The 17,548-nt window shown below is 40.9% G+C and overlaps 1 protein-coding gene across 5 annotated transcripts in view; it reads left to right on the forward strand.

The window, feature by feature from the left end:
• The window catches only part of SMC6 (structural maintenance of chromosomes 6), a 46,183-nt gene that overhangs the window by 1,755 nt on the left and 26,880 nt on the right, over nucleotides 1–17,548 (forward strand). For all 5 annotated transcript variants that reach the window (XR_012579688.1, XM_014268983.3, XM_026795146.2 and 2 more), the window contains exons 2-7: nucleotides 3,847–3,995; nucleotides 5,862–5,979; nucleotides 7,242–7,347; nucleotides 10,880–11,016; nucleotides 11,575–11,636; nucleotides 12,493–12,573. Coding sequence is in view for 4 of the 5 variants with exons in the window: in XM_026795146.2 (XP_026650947.1) it covers nucleotides 3,847–3,995; nucleotides 5,862–5,979; nucleotides 7,242–7,347; nucleotides 10,880–11,016; nucleotides 11,575–11,636; nucleotides 12,493–12,573 (653 nt within the window). In the remaining variant the exon portion in view is untranslated. The remainder of the gene's footprint in view (nucleotides 1–3,846; nucleotides 3,996–5,861; nucleotides 5,980–7,241; nucleotides 7,348–10,879; nucleotides 11,017–11,574; nucleotides 11,637–12,492; nucleotides 12,574–17,548) is intronic.

Genomic DNA, 17,548 nt, shown 5'->3' on the forward strand with positions numbered 1-17,548 from the left:
GTTATAGCTGGGCTGTGTCCAGAGTGTTTAAAGTGGATGTCCCACAAGACACATGGGATACTTTCCTACCTTAGGTGGATACCAGGCCAGTGAGGGCTGCTAGAAAGGCACTCATGTGGGTTTGGTGACAGCAGGTTGGTTGTGTCAGCCCTGGATGAGCCAAGCTGTGACCAGCCAGGCAGGGAAAAGGGAAGCAGTTGTGGAACTCCATAGCAGTGAATACTTTGGAAAGATAGGCCATTGATTAAGTTGAAACATGGGTGAATATCAGTGGATGCAGCCTCTGCCTTCTTATCGTTTGATGTGTACAGGGTAAGTACTTTTCTAACATGTAGCAGTCATTTTATAGAGGGCCCCTGGGGCTTGCATTTTTCTTTTGTGCTTTCGTTATATTCATAACAATTGCTTGTTGTAATTTGGAGTGATCCTTTGATTTTATAATTGAAGCTGTCTTGCTCCCGATTTGCTCCCAATTATAGATCCAGTTTTTATACCTAACTGTATACTCTTACATTGCATGATAGTGAAGTTTATTTTTATTAAATCAGTACTCTTGATTTCTCTTCCTGAATGACTGTTGGATTCTTGTTTGAATTATTAACTTGACTTTGTCATCACAAGTTTCCATTAACATAGTCTTACTTAATATTGTACTATACTAAAGTATCTTTTATACTTTAGATTTTAGGTATGATACCTGTTCCATTAAAAAATCTTTTTGTTAACATTTGTCAATAATGTCCTTTGTTGGCTTCTCAGTAGTATATTATATATTTTAAAATGTATTGATGTATTTTTTGCCAGTTTGTTTCCAGTATAGCATTGCATACTTTAATAACCTTCAGATAGCTTGGATCAGCTGCTTTTCCTTTGCCTTGAATAGTTATTCCCAAACTGTTGTTAAAGTTAGGCTAAGTAGTGTAGAGATTGAAAGCAACATTTTTTCCAATTAAAAACTTAATGTGGAAAATTAGGGGTGCCTTGGTGCAGGAGTTTTGGCAGCAATTAATGTAAAAAAATTCTTTTCTTGTCAAAAATACTAAGATCACATGAAGAAAAAATCCAAACATGTCATTTTCTGTTTATTTATTTTTTAAAATTTTGGTTATTTCTTCCTGTACCTTTTAAAACCTTGTTTCTTGTAAAGTCTTACTAATGGGTTCATTGTGGTTGCGGTCAGTTTCTTGCTCCTTCTGGGTTTTTTCTACTCAGGGAAGGTTCTGCATCCACTGATATTTGTCATAATTTCTGGGGCTGAGTTTGCTTGTAGTTCCAGTTAAGTTTTGTTTTCAATACTAGCTCTTCAACAGTTTTGAGGTGCAGATGGTTCTGTCTTTTGCTTTCCTCATAGTTAGATTCCATGAGATTATTTTGTTCTGTGTTTCGCTCTTATACTCTCTTTTCCTTAAATGTTCAAATTGTATAGCAATGGAACTCAGAGCCCTCATCTTTAGTTTGGATGTTATTAATTAAAACATTTGAAGCTATGTTTGTGTCTTCATATTTGGGTGATGGATGCCAAGAGCTTCCAAGTGACTGATTCCTAGTCTCAGTAATCTGGCATGAAGGCATGTTTTTGTAGTAAAGCCAGAGTAGCATAACAAAAGATATGTAAGCTGAATCATGAAGTGTGTTTGCTCCGTGATTTCCTTGTGTGTTATATTAAACTACATAACATAAAATGGATAGTTTTGCTGTAAATACTTCATGGGCATCATCATTATAACAATAATTGTAATAATAATCATCATCAGTTATAAACATCATCTTCCTTCTTCTCTTGCTCTTCTAATATTTGATAAAGAAATCCCTACCATACAAAGTTATTGCAGGAGTGTCAGATGGCAAGTTTATTGCATTTCTGCATTTGCTTTGAATTTTGTTCATTCCACACAATGGAAAGGGATTGATACTGTTTTTTTCTTTATCTTTTAGATGCTGTGTCATATAAAATTAATGAGGGGATCATAAGGCACTGTATTTTATAAAACAGCCAACAAATATGTAGACTAGAAATTAGAAAGTCTTTCTAATGATGTAGAAAATTTTGATGTCTTGTATGTCTCCTACAATAAATGCTGTTCTCTGTGGTACATGGTGTATATATATAAGTATAAGCTGTCTGACCTCTCATCAATTGAATTCAGGCAATAGTTTGACCAGAACATGAGGCTGATGCAAGGAGACTGCTCAGAGAAGCCTCTGGTTCTCCACAGTCACCCACCCATACAGAGCTGCATGCTGAAGTGGTTAGGAGCTCACCTAACTAATGTTAAAAGAAAGAAGTTCTTTCCTGCATTACTTTTTGGTAGAATGAAAGACTTGAGGTGATTTATTATTTTGTTGTGTAAAGAGCTGGTTGCTCTCAGAGGGATGAGACAGAATGAGAAGAGGGAAGAAAGACTGCTCCCCTCCATTGTAATACAAGTTCTTGTGACTAAAGTTGTACTTCAGCAGTCTTTATTTAATTCAATTCTCTGTAGATTCTCCAAGTAACTAATCTTAAAACAGAGAGGATGTGGAGCAAGACTGCTGAGAAGCTCTGGGAGAGCTTTGACAAGGGGGCCCCTGGGGATCCTGAGGCTGTGCACTGCACAGCTGGACCTGCTGTGCTGACCCACCCAGCCTTCTCACAGAATGTGCCACCTCCCTCAGGAGATCGTGGCAGGGACTGTCAGGCTGACCTGAAGGACTTCTCTCCTGGATTATCCCATCTGTCCTGAGGGACAAGGAAGTGCTTGCTTGTTGTCATCACCTGTATTCATGACGAGAAGTCTCCTGGCCTCCAAGTCCCCAGTGTGTTACCAACTTTGAGCATGCTAGGTCTCTAATGCTGGTCATTCTTTCCTACACCAAAACCAGTATTTTTATTAATTTGTTTTTATAAATAAGCAACTCATTCTTAGGCCATGTGTCATTCAGTGATCTTTCTATAGGAGTGAATGTTAAGTACATTTATTGCCTCAGAATTTTCCTCGAACTGGTGCTGTGCATTAGAGTTGGTTGTCATCTTTCTTACAGGGGAGCTCTAGATGAAATTCCAGCAAACAAAGCTGAGTAGGAGAGCATAATCCATTTCAGAAAAGTTTTGATGTCAGAAAACTCTGCAGCTGATATTAGTTTTGGCCTGTTTTAGGTACTTAGCATAGCTGACTTAATTGCTGACAAATAAAAAGATTGTGTGTTGCATTTGTGCAAATAGCACCTTGCTTCTACTTAGGGTAGGTATGTCAACTTCTGTATTTTGTGTAGGTCTTTGGGTCTGTAGGTATGAAGAATTAATGTGTACTTTGGGGGAATAAAAATGATGCCATAAGCGTATGATTACAGAAAATCTGAGATTTTTGTATGTTTTAGTAAAGCTTGTTACTTTTGCAAGATTTGTTTCAGACCAGTCCTATTAGTGCTAGAAGTCTGTGCATTATTTATTGATTTATAGAGGAAATTTATACATGTGTCCTGTTTATAGAGTGAATAGTTAGTTACCCTTTATTAGGAGAGTTTTGTTTACTTCTTACACTACCTTGTAGTGTAAGAAACAGCTCAGGGAACAGTGCTATGAATCTAAATTTCCCTTTATTCTGCTTTGAGGTTGATTGTATTTATTCAGCTTGATTAGAATAATGAAGCTGTGTTTCTTTTGTTTTGATGCAAATCCTTCATAGCAAGCATAGCCTTAAATTACCGAGGTTTCAGTTCTGGGAAAGTGTTTGTTGTAGTGTTTGCTGTGATATTAATATTTGTTTTACTGAAGTAAATAATTTGGTATTTCTGTGCTATCACCTGTGGGTATGTTGTCACCTAGAAAACTGAAACCTATAATATTTCATTACTTTAATTTTTCAGTACTCATGAGTAAGAGAAAGGAAGGAAGCGTTCTAACTCCTGGGTCTCAGAAAAGGCAGAGAAAAGAACACACAGCTATACGTAGTGATGAGTCTGATGAAGAAGAAACTTTAGAATTCTCAGCTAGTAGTGGTGCCCCTTCACAGGCGGTAAGTACAAAAAGTCATAGAGATGAAGATACAAGAAAAGTTCTGTGCCTGTTGAAATATATGTCTTGGATGTAGGCATCAGTAGAACAAAGATAAAAGAAACTAGGGATACTGTCTGTGGTGAGGACTTCTGCATGAGGCTGTTCTTACCTTATTTCTTTTGGGTCATCTAGTTATAAGAGTCAAACATAACAATATTCTGATTTAATAGAAAGAATACTACTGCAGTTGTGAAGTAAATGAAGGAAATGGATTTGGATAGAACTATGGAATGTTTCATTTATGGTTGTAGAAAAGGCAGAAAAAATATTTGGAAAACTATTTATTTACTAAAAGAAGTGCCAAATATTTGTTTGTTTTGCATTGCTGACACTTTCAGATACCTGAAAAAGATCTAGTGTTTGAAATGCAAATTTTGATTGAAATGAAACTCGAGAACGGGAATATTATTATTTTCTGTTTTTCTTTTAGTAGTTGAAATGTAGTTTGATAGAGACTTAAAAAAATTATTTTTGAGATTGCAAATGCTGTCCTGTGTATTTAGATTGGACATTAGGAAACATTTCTTTACCAGTGGTAAGACACTGGACCAGGCTTCTCTGGGAGGGTTGAACCTGTCTGGGTGCCAGGTGTGCACCAAAACCACTCTTTCACTGCCCTCTTTTCCTGGACAGGGGAGAGAAAATACAACAAAATGCTTGTGGTTGAGATAAGGGCAGGGAGAGATCACTCCCCAGTGACTGTCATGGGCAAAACAGCCTCAGCCTCAGCCTAAACTGAATTTATTTACAATCAAATTCAATATTTGAGAGATAATGAGAAATGAACCCAAATCTTAAAATACCTTCCCTCCTTGGCTCCTCTTCACTCCCAATTTTCTTCTTCCTCCAGCCCAACAGCCAGGGAATGGCGGGGCTTTGGTCAGTTCTTTACATGTTGTCTCTGCCACTCATTCCTCTTCAGAGGGAGGACTCACACTAATTCTCCAGTGTGGATCCCTTCCACAGGATTCAGTCCCTCAGGAACAGCCTGCTCCACTCTGGGTCTCCCGTGGGCTCACAAGTCCTACCAGCAAACCTCCTCCAGTGTAGACTTCCCATAGAGTCACAGCCTCCTTTGGGAATCCTCCTGCTCCAGCACAGGGCTGTCCATGGGCTGCAGGTGGATGTCTGCTCTGATGCCTGGAAGACCTCCTGCCCCTCCTTGATGTCTGCAGAGCTGTTCCTCTCACATGTTCTCACTCCTCTCTTCTCTGGCTGCAGTTGCTGTAATTGCAATTTCCCTTTCCTGGCTCTTAGCCTGGAGGCACTTCCACTGTTGCTGATGAGCTCAGCCTTGGCCAGCAGATCAGTCTTGAGGGTGGCTGGGGAATGGCAATGGCTCTGTCAGACATGGGAAAGCTGCTGTCAGGTTCTCACAGAAGCCACCCCTGTAGCTTCCTGTCCCAGCTACCACAACCCAAAACCAATACAGCGTCCCAGAGAGGTGGTTGGTGCCCCAAGCCTGTCAGTATTTACAAGACATTTAAACAATGCCCTTAATAACATGCTTTAATTTGGTCAGCCAACTGTTTTGGACCTTTTACCTTAATATTTTTTGTTGTATTGATGGTAAGTTAGTAATAGGGAGAACTGTAAGTTACTGTGTGTGAGAGATCAGCTTTGGTAGCTTTTTTATTTTAATAAATAGCTGCTCTATAGCAAGTGACTTTACACAGTGTCGTGAAACCCTTCTGTTTCCTTGTGGCTTGTAACAACCAATGTTTTATATCATACTATCATTTTAATTCCCATTGTCTTTAAAATGTACAAACTTAATCTCATTAAAATGCATATATAACTTGAGTTTTAATTGTTCGTTCTTTAGTCTGACAGTGAGGTTGGGATAATTGAAAGTATCCAGCTGAAGAACTTCATGTGCCATTCAAATCTGGGGCCTTTTCAGTTCGGATCAAATCTCAATTTTGTTGTTGGAACCAATGGAAGTAAGTATTAATTGCATAGAATCTTTTTCAAAGAACATGTCTTAGTAATGTAGAAGATGTAGTTTTTTATTTGAAAAAGAATTTCTGGCCATCTTTTAGGTGTGGACAAAGATTCACTTTTGAAATGAGGTACCACACAGGTCTATCCCAGTAGTTAAAGGCTGGTGAATTAGGTCTTAAAATTGGAGCTTTTTTCCGAAAGATAATGTGAATATAAATATTTTAATAGCTAAATAATGCATACATTTTTATTTGAACTAAATGTATTTATATGTTTATTACTAAATGTGCTATAATTGACCAAGTGCCTGCAGTGCCCATTGCTGAGTTTGGAGGAACCACTGTGGTTGTAATGGGGGTTGAAGTACTGCTGATAGTTGCATAATGCTAAACTAGACCTAAAGCACATTCAGCAACATGCTGCTTCCCGAGGACATCCAGCATTTTGAAAAGCTGTTGGCGTTGGCCTGGAGAAGGAGGAGGAGGTGTGTCCTCTCCCGGCTGGCTCTCGGCAGGGCGGAAGGTGCAATTGTGAGCCTGTGTCGCTAGATGGCTCCCGAGTCCAGGGTGAGGGGTGCCGAGCGCACGGACCCGGCGAGTTCCGCGGCCGGCAGGTCCGTCGTGTCATTTATTACATCAGGTCATTTACCCTGTCATATCTTATCAGCCAGCGTTGCACAGTACTTCAAAATGATTGCCTTAGCCCAGGCGCCAAGGGTGATAAACACCAAAGCAGGGAGTGCCTGCTGTGAGAAAGGTGTTACATAATGCAACTCTGAGAGCCAGCACAGCAGCTCTGAGAGCAAATAAATCAGCATTGTGATCAGCAGCTATTAAGTTAATATCATGAATGCTTAGCGCAAATTTGTTTTAACATACTCTGGTCACTTATATCAATCCTTTGTGCCCCACAGTGGGTGCTAGAAAGGATTGTTGTCATTTAATCCCTTTTAGCAACTAAATATGATGCAGCCACTCACCTCCCCATGTCCTCCAGTGGTATAGGAAGGAGAACTGAAAAAAGGTGAAACCTGTAGTTTGGAATAAGAGCAGCTTAATAATTGAAATAGAATAAAATATAGTAATGGAGACTCTTGAAAATAGCAGATACTTTACTAGCATTATTGTTATTTTATATGTACAATAAGGACAGAATTTGGACTTCTAATGCATGAATATATAACAAGTCAAAAACTGTAATATGGGTGGCGTAGAAATTACAATGTCTTCTCTTTAAAACAAGTTCAATGCTTCAATTACAGGTGGAAAAAGTTCTGTATTAACAGCACTAATTGTTGGACTTGGTGGAAAAGCCACTGCAACTAACAGATGTTCCTCATTAAAAATGTTTATTCAAAAAGGAGAGACGTAAGTTAAACTTTATTCTAAAAGTTGCATTTGTAGTTTGCTGATTGTTGTTGAGGTTAGCTTACTAGTTTTCTGTTTATGATAATTTTCTGCACCTTTTTATGGGATCCAACAGACTTGAATAAAAAGTATAACATTTAAACAACACTCTCCTCTTGCACAAAAACCCCAAACCCTGAAAACAAAACCTTCAGAAGTTTTACCACTTGTATATCATTATTCCTGAATGTTGTATTTTGAAACCAACTGGAAATTAAACTCCAAACAGTTGGTCTCTGTCTCCTCCAGTGAGAGAGGGATAAAGGTGGTGATTACGTGTTCAAATAAAAATTTATTGAATAAAGCCATCAAAGCGATAAGGAAAACAAACAGTAACAGCAACAATACTGATAACAACAGTGTATAAAAGAGGGTGATTGCAAGCAAAAATGCTCACTGAGTCTAATGCAAGGTGATTGCAGCACAGCCCGAGTCAGGCATCTTCTGAGACAAAGAAGAAAATGGCAAGTGGAAGTGTTTGTGCCCATGTTGTGAAAAAAAGAAACAATGGTGGACAAATATCTGCACCCACACTCCCTCCCCAAGCCCAAGATGAGAAAAACAATGACATACCAACCCTATTGTAGGACTGGAGCCACTCCACTGCTTCACTCACCATCCACTTTCCCTGGAATAAAGGAACAAAATGGTAGCAGTTCCACTTGGTGTTCTCCTCTTCCAGCTGAAGCTGTGTCCCCAGGGATGATGTGTGAGGTATAGAAGAACAGCACTCACAAGGCTCTGGGCTCTGCCCTTCACAGTAATGTCAAGAAAATTACCTCTGTCCTACCTGAGACTAGCACACTGAACTAGCTAACATAGTGATGTGTTCTCTATATTCCCTGCTCTTGTGTATTACTTTCACTTTGTCGTTGAATATCCTACAGAAAAATGGGAGTCCACTAGAAAAATTCATAGGTGACTAGTTATCACTATTTTGCAAGCAGTGAGGTTAATTATTTTTCAGTCTTTCTGGTGATGTGAATGAATGTGAAGACCTTGACTTACGGCTGGATATTTGAACATGCAAGAAGTGGATTCATGTCTGCTGTGAGATTGGGGGTAATGTGTTCAGGGAAACCAATAAAAAGATAGAAGGCTTATGAGTTTACATTTACATGAAGCTGTTATTCAGAGTCAGATATCCCAGTCTTTTCTTTTCAGAGGTGCTTAAGAGTGAAATTTTGGTGGTACTTGCCTTGTATGTATTAACTTAATGTTTCAGCACTCACTTGAGAAATGGGAAATAGGAATTTGGAACTGAAATCACATCTCATGTTTTCTAGAAGAATAGCTTAAGCATTCTGCTGTATATTACTTTGCTTAGGCTGTAGAAGCCAGACAACTGTTTCATACAGAAGCCAATTTGAAAAAAAGAGAACTACCAAAACGCAGCTTGATTCTGCAATGTAAAATGAGGGTACTCAAGATGAGGAGGGAAGATGGAAGAAATCTTCTCTCACAAATACTGCTTTTGGCTCTTTATTTACGTGAAGCATAGGAGGTGCAAGCAGTCAGTGTATGGCAGCAGTGTGTCATGGTTATGGAGAAGAGGGCTGGACTTTGTGGTGGTGTTTGATTCCATATCACCGATGTCATGGCAGGGCTGTGCTGTCAGCATGAGGAGGCCGGGGCCGAAAGAAGCTTCTGCTGTCCCCAGGTTCGAGGGAGGGGGCGTGTAGGTGTCAGGATCAGCCCAGCAGACTTTGCCCGTCTCTGCCGCTGGCAGTCTGTCTTGGTTTAGGGACAGATTTAGGAAAAAACACTCAATGAGTGTCTTCTCTGAAGAGAATGGCTTCAGTAATTCTTTTTGCCAATGGGAAAATGAATACCAGCGAGTGAAAGTAAAAAAACCCCTGTTTATTAACCAGTAAAGTGCCTGCACAGCATGAAAAAAAAATTGAACAAATGCTAGATATTGAACTTTCAGAACCTTGCCTCCCCACCCACACCACAACAAGAAAACCTCAGAATGCCAGGGGAAGAAATAAGCAGGCTGGCTGCATGGCAGAGAGGGGACAAAATGGTGGCTGGCTTTTGTCTCTGGGAAGAGGAAAAATTCACGCAGTGGCTTAGGCAAAACAGATGGGAGCCTGTTGGCTGGCATTGGTCCCCTCCTCAGAGCAGATGAAGCTGATGGATTTTGGTGTCCTTTCCCTTGTTGGTCCATCTTTGGCTGAGGTTTCAGGCTGGCTGGAGTGGCCCTCACTGCTGGCCTTGGCGAGTATCTGATCTTGGACCAAAACCAAGCTGAAACAGTTCAAGAAAAACTAAAAAAAAACACCTGCAGAAGGATTGTGGCTGCTCTCCAGGGGAAAGGTGGTGGGGTGGGGGAGAAAAAGGAAGCTTTTTGCTTAGCTACTAAAAAATCGAGTTAGCTAAGCAACAGAGCAACTGCCACTCTCTGCAGCACCCAGCATGCTGGGGAGTGAGTCTTGAACACGCAGGACCCCCCCCAAAGGCTCGTGTCCCTCCTCTGGACCCACCTTAAAGCCACAGCAGCCATTTCTGGGCATAAAGGAGACAATCAGGAATAGAGCATCATTATGAAATCACCCCAAGACAGAGCCCCTTTCCCCTTCCTCCAAGCCACAGCTTTTCTGGTTTGGTGCTGAAAGAGAGCGCCGGCAAGCCCAGATGCCGCTCAGAGAAAAAGAAAAGGGAGGGAACAGCAGCAGCGCGGGGCAGAGCCCAGCCAAGCTGTGTGGAGCTCCAGCCACCGTGGCTGCAGCCCTGCAGCACCACTGCTGCCAGAACCACTGAGCACTCCAGTCCCGCTTGTGCACAGTCTGGCCCAGGAAAAGGGTCCCCTGACCTGATTGAGAGCCCTGTCAGATCCCACCAGGTTTTGTCTTGTCCCTGTGTTCCTGTTGTTTTCAGGCTGGGGAAAGGGGAAGTTAAGCCGTGAGCATCCCTGACATAGTATCCTTGATTTATCATGCACTACACGGCCCAGCACAAGGCCAGTTTCCATTTTGCCTTTGTCTGAGAAACCATGCCAGGTGCTGTCTCGGGGACCCATTTTTTTTTAGTGTTGAATACCCTTCTGTGGGTAAAACACTCTCTGTTTTGTACAGTCTTACTAATACTGCTGTGGTTTTGAGATTTTGCAGTAAATTGGGATTTCGTTTTATAATCTCTGCTGTTGTTTCGTCCGCTGTGGGAAGGGGGTGGAGGAAAGGGGACAGCTTTAGTCGGTTTACTTTTCCCTTTACTTTACTTTACTTTTATTTTACTGCTGGGTACTGCTTTTCCCTCTACTTTCCCTTTACTTTACTGCTGAGTTTTAAACCAGCAATGCTTCTAATGGTGTTATGGCTCAAACCAAATAAATATATGTTTTTCTGACTGGTACTGTGACTGACTTGCAATTGTGACCTGTAGCATACATGACAATTTGTATGGAAAATTAAAATGTTCTGACTTTTTTTGTTATTTTTAGATTTGAAATTAAATTCAGGGTTTTAAAATTATTGTTGTTAATTTTTTTTAGCTCTGCAGATATTTCCATAACCTTGCGAAACCAAGGAAGAGATGCTTATAAACCAGAATTGTATGGTACCTCTATTACTGTGAATCAGCACATTAATCAGGATGGAAGCAGAACTTGCAAACTGAAAAGCAAATCTGGTTAGTGGTAGTTTGCTTTGTTCTCAGTCTTAGAAGTTCTCTAAACTTGTTCATGGATTTGAATGCCTTGATGTTAGTAAAGGATGTGGTTTCTCTTTTCATAAAACCACTCAAGGATGATTACTATGTCCATTTTTCTTGTTTTTATCCCAAACTAAAAATATTTTAGTATGTCAAAAGCAATTATGTATTTATTGATATGTATTATGTAGTATGTCGGATGTAACATTATGTATTTGTTTTCAAAAAAATCTGCTTGTGTGATGAGGCTGAACATAGTTTTTAGTCTTTTTTTAAGTTTTACTGAATTTGCTGATTTATCTAAATTCTGTCACAGAGGGTTTATGAGGCAAAGAGGGACTTCAAGTAGAAGTCTTTCTGTGCAAATGAAAATGTATTGAAAAAATAATAATTAAAAAAAACCCCTAATGTTTCCAGTTCAGGACTAAGTCTGTGTTACAAAGAGATGGAATTAATTTCTTAGATTCTCTACAATGAAGAAAGTACTCCAGGGCATTGTACCTACTGATATTTTTCCTTTCTTTTTTTTACCACTAGGGACCATAATTTCTTCAAAGAAAGAGGAACTCATAGGAATACTGGATCACTTTAATATACAGGTAGTTGTTGTAGTGTTTAAATTCTGTGCAATTTAAGAAGACATTGGTATGTGATATTGTAATTCTTCAATTAAAAAGAAATGAACTGTTTCTTAAAGGAGAGAGTTGCTCCTCTTCCATATCATTTAAAGATCAGATTCATCAGCAAAAGGAAAATTGAAATATATACCTCATGCAATGCAGAATAGGATTCTGTCCCAGACAGAAAAGTATTTGCTGTCATCTGTGACCTGTGAGTCATGTGTCCTGTTGATAGTCTTGACATATGTAGGTTTATTTTGTATCTGGAGAGGTTTTTTCTGCTGATTGTTTCAGTTGTAGCTGTTTCAGAAATTTGAATGTGATTTTTCTGCCTAATTGATTAATAAAAGATCAGGTAGTGCATATGAAGTTTAAAATATTCAACTGAGAATTTCAAATAACAGGAATTGCAGTTAGTATGTATTGATTTTATTTTGTGGCAGCATCTGTAAGAACATACGAGTCAATTAATTGTATTTATTGCCATACTTTGACACAACAAGAATTTCTAATGCTCATTTTGTTAAATAAATGGAACTTACAGGTACTGTTTTTATAGAAGTCACATATCCTCTTGGAAGCAGTTCCTTAGTTGTCCTTGCTGTGGTTCTATTTTATATTTGATATAGTTGGGTTTTTTAATTTTCTGTTTATTATTGGTTTTGTTTGTTATGTTTTGGTTTATTTTGAAGATGTGAGAGGATTAGCAAGCTTGATTTTACCACATTATCTTAGTAATAAGTTGCAAGACAAAAACAGGGTTCTCACTTCCATGGATTTGCAGTTACATGGTAACTTGTAATTAAAACAAAATTAAAATTATTTATTTTTGCAGGTAGATAATCCTGTGTCTGTTTTAACCCAAGAGATGAGTAAACAGTTTCTACAGACCAAAAATGAAGGGGACAAGTACAAGGTAAGGAAAAAATATAGCATAGTCATAAAACATTAAAATCCCAATTGCAAATTTTAAGAGCATTTGGGAAAAAGATCAAATTCCTTGATTTTAATCACCTGTTTTGGGCTAATTCAGGTAAGTAGCTAAATGCCACACAACCACTCGCTCACTTCCCTTCTGTGCTGCCCCCAGGCTTGGGCAGGGGGAGTGGGAAATGAGGAGTAAAATTAAAAAAAATAAATGAAAGGGATGAGATAAAATTTGTGTGATAACTGAAATGAAAGCTGGAAGGAGAGAGAGAGAAACAAAGTGAAGCAAAATAAAAGATGCAAAGGGAATCATTCACCATCTCCTATTGGTAGACTGAGGCCCAGCCAGTGCCCAAGTAAAAGATGGCTAATCCCCCTAAACCCTCTCTTACCTGTTTTTATTACTGAGCGTGGCTGTGCTGGTTTGGGCTGGGTTAGGATTAATTTTCTTCATGGCAGCTTGTACAGGGCTACTTAGTGGGTTTGTGCTGAAAACAGAGTTTATAATGGGGAGATGTTTTCCTTATTGCTGTCTGGGTAATTGCTGAGCACGCCTTACACCGTCAAGGCTTTTTCCTCTTCTTTTTCCACCCCACCAGCAAGGAGGCTGGGGGTGCACAAGGCTTTGGGAGGGGTCACACCAGGATAGATGACCCCAGCTGACAAAAGGGATATCCCAGACCATGTGGCATCATGCTGAGCATATAGAGCTTGGGGAAGAAGGGGGAATTGGGGGATGTTTTGCATGATGCATTTGTCTTCCCAAGTCACCATTAGGCTTGATGGAGCCCTGTTTTCCTGGGGATGGCTGAATACCTGCCTGCCCCAGGAAATGGTGTAGGAATTCCTTGTTTTGCTTGGCTTGCATGTGCAGCTTTTGGTGTTTTGAACTATTTTTGTCTTATCCCATGTGTTTCTTGCTTTTGCTTTTCTGATTCTCTTCCCTGTCACACCCCAGGGGAAAGTGAGTAAGTGGCTGGGGCTAAACCATCACAGTGACATTTTCTGAGGTGGCAGATCTTGTTGGCTGCTTGGAATCATTTGCCTGTTTGTATACCTCCCCAACTTCTTGCACACCCAGCTGGTCTATTCACTGAGAGGGCAGAGTGAGAAAAAGGAGGCTTCTGTGCAACAGCTAACATATGAGTGTGTAATCAGTATTTTTTTGATCACATATCTAAAACAAAACACCATAACAGTTCTTGTAAAGAAATTTAATTCCATCCCAACCAGACAAAACACCATTAACAGTTCCTGTGAAGAAATTTAACTCCATCCCAACCAGAGCCAGTGCACTATCTGATTGCACCAGTTATCCACTTGCACGAACAATGTTTTTGTAGATTCTTCTCTCTAAAGAGATGGATAAATTTAGATTTTAGGGCTCTGCTGAGTTAGTTCATTATTCAGAAGTACCCCTATGGGAAATGAGTGTTCTAAGTCACCCGAAGAACCACTGGCATAGGTATCAGCAAAAGCAGGTTTAATATTAAAGTGAAAGTGTGGCTAGGTTTGTTGGCAAGGTTCACTCTCCTACTTACATAGGTGCACAAGAGGAAAATTGGACTAAAACCTGAAATTAATAAATCTAAAACCAAAATCAACATAAAATTATATAATAGAATATGGAATGGGAAAAAAGTATGGATAAAAAGGAGTAAAGGAGACCTTCCCATTAAGTCCCAATGTTCAGAATGGATCCCCTTGCCAAACCTAGCTCTGGACTTGACTATGCTTCAGGCCTAAAGGTTTTGACAGTGCATTAATTTAACAGTACTTAATTAGTAGCCTGTTTTAAACAATTTGACAGATGATTCTTAGAGAGTTTACAATACTACAGTGGTAACTCACTCATAGGCCTAATTTTCTTACTAGTCTGAGTACTTCAGAATCTTAAAAAACATTCATAATACAGTTGCTATACCAGATGCACATGTCTACGTGTACAGACCTAAAGACTTGTGTACAAGTTGTATACCTGTGAAAGATTCCCCTGCAACTCAGAGAAGTACTCATGTCAAATGCCTTTGAATCCTCTCAGAGGATGAAGGCTGATCCTTGAGGAGTAGGGGTATCAGCCCAGGCTCTGTCAGCTTCTGGCAGCCGTCCTCCAAGTAAACGTGAGGGTTCTCTGGCTCACAGTGGTGTCTCACTCAGAGAGAGGTGCTGCCACAGCCCACTGTGGTCCAGGAGAGCTCAGGGGGTCTCACTTGCGACCATTGTTCATAGGGTCACAAGAGGGTGGGCTTTAGTCATAGTAATTTTTCACCCTGACCACAATCCAAGTCAGTAACTGTCGCAGTCGAGGCGGTCACGACATTAAAGCAGAGACCACAAGCACACTCAGTCTCGGTCTCAGTTTGCAACTGTTCGCAACCATTGGCAACAGTTGGCAACATTTTATTAGTGAAAATGGCTGATACACTTTCCAGTTGTTTCCCCTCCAGTTGCAGAATGCTCCCATCTTTCTTCTCTTGATCTCCTTGGTTCAGCTTCTTCTTCTTACTTCTCGCTCCTTTAGCTAACAGGCCTGCTGCTAGCCCCTTCCACAATTTCCCCTTTTTTTGTTTTTGAACTGTAAATGAAGCTGCTATGGATTTTTGCAGGGCCCTTTGCAAAAACCCAAGCAGAGAGGGGACGCAGAAAATCACAATCACAACCATCAACAAAATTCCCATTCTTAATACTAATCGTTCCTGTCCTTCATCCATCTTTAAGTACTAATATATGGTCTTAGAGTACTGATATATGGTCTTAGCCAGTGTCATCTGCACGTTCTGCTTCAGCTGCGGAATAGTGAAGAAACAATCTTTTAGATCAATGACAACTATTTGCCATTCCTGTGGAATCATCGTAGGTGTAGGAAGGCCTGGTTGTAAAGCTCCCATTGTTCCATTACAGCATTTATCTGCCATAAATCATGTAAAAGTCTCCATTTTCCCGATTTCTTTTTTATTACAAAAACGGGTGTTCCAGGGACTGAATGATTCCTCAATGTGTCCTGCTTGCGATTGTTCTGTAACTAATTCTTGCAGGGCAGTAAGCTTTTCAGTAGTCAGGGGCCAGTGGCAAACCCGGACAGGCTTATCTGTCAGCCATCTCAGGGGTACAACTGGACGTTCATTGCCCTGCAACACAGTGGCCCCCATTAAAAATCTGTAGTAATTTTGATACCCCATTGAGATAAACAATCTCGTCCCCACAAACTTTGAGGAGCATCGGCAACATAGGGTTTGATGTTAGCTTGTTGGCCATCAGGATGTTTCACATTAATTACAATGGCTGACAGGCCACCTGTTGTAGCACCACCCAATCCCAGGAGTCCAAAACATGCACGAGTGAGAGGCCATGATTGAGACCAGCAAAGTTGCAAGAGTATTGTGACATCTGCTCCAGTGTCAATCAAACCTGTTACTGATATAGTTCCTGGATGACATCCACTGGCGGTCCCCATCCTATTGGACCATAGGCATCAAGGGATACCTTACATATTTCTTTTGTTAAAGTGGTTACTGTGTCAGCTGTGGGTATATCAATGCCTGCGGACCCGCTTGTTGCCCCTGAGTGTTGTTCGCAAATGGGTAGCTTTGCAGGGCTGGGAAGGCCCGCATTTGCTGTTGGGGTTGTTGGGGTATTTGTTTCCCAATGCGCCCCTTCGCGCCCCTCTTTGGGTTTCCTGGCAATAGCTGACCATTTGCATGATATTTACTCCTGCATTGCTTAGCATAGTGCCCAGATTTAGCACAACGATTGCATACAACATCGCTGCTTGCACTTGGCCTAAATGTTGTTTTCCGGACAGTACACTGTGACTTTACATGCCCCTGTTGTCCACAATTATCCTTAGGTACTCTTAGAGCACCTAACCTTTCTATGATGTCCCAATTCTTTTCTTCAACTGCTTTCCTCCTAACAAATTCCCAGAACTCCTGAGGATGTCGAGGAAGCACAGTTACTTGACATGGAGGCAAAGTCCATGGGGCAGTAAGGCTAGAGCTCTTAAGAGATGAAGGGACCAGAGCTCCTTGCCCCAACTTAGGTATTACTGCGGGCGACTCATCACTTGATTCGCTGTTGCTGTCACTGTCAGGTAAAGGAGGATACGGCCTTGCAGATTGTTCAAGCCGCTCAGAGGGGAGCGGGAGGGCGGATGGCTGGACCAGAGCAGAGGCCCCCCCGTCAGGTTCTGTTATCAGCCCCAACTCTTCGTTCACATCTTGCTCCGTTTCTTTCTCTATTTTCCATTCCTTTAAAGCCTCAAAGAGCGAGTTGCAAGTAACTGCTAGATCAACAACTGTTTTATCTCCCACTCGAATAACTTGCCAAAGTCTGTCCCCAACCTTTTTCCATGCCTTAACACTAAATGCTGTGTTGGGATCAGTGCCAAAATTCTTTGATTTAGCCCACAGCATTATATTACGAAGTGCATAGTCTGACGTATTAATTCCCTTATTTCTTAACAAAACTTTCCATGTAGACAGAACATTTTCTTCCTCTTTAGATAAATTTTGTCCCATTATTACTAGTTGGTGGCTCACCTACTTCCAGGTGTCTTGATTGGAGGGAATCAGGTCCGGACCTCCCTGTGGCTTCCACTTGCCACTCTCAGCTGCACCAACGCCGCCTCCCCCACTACGTCCCAGTGGGTCACTTATGCCAATTGCTAGGACTGGGCCCCCACCGACTATTTTCTTATCACGTCGGCACACACAGCTTCTTGACTCAAAGGCCATATTTCTGGCAGCTCCTGGCTGCCACAGCTCCTTGGTTCAATTCTTCTCTACAGCTCTTAGGCTGCTACACATATCTTCCACAGCTCTTCAGGCTGCATATTCCTCCACAGCTCTCAGGCTGCATATCTCAATCTCCACAGCTCTTCAGGCTGCTACAGCTCTCAGGCTGCATACCTCCATCTCCACAGCTCTTCAGGCTGCTGCAGCTCTCGGGCTGCATACCTCCATCAT

This window comes from Zonotrichia albicollis, chromosome 3 (genome assembly GCF_047830755.1).
Source record: "Zonotrichia albicollis isolate bZonAlb1 chromosome 3, bZonAlb1.hap1, whole genome shotgun sequence".
Classification (NCBI taxonomy): domain Eukaryota; kingdom Metazoa; phylum Chordata; class Aves; order Passeriformes; family Passerellidae; genus Zonotrichia; species Zonotrichia albicollis.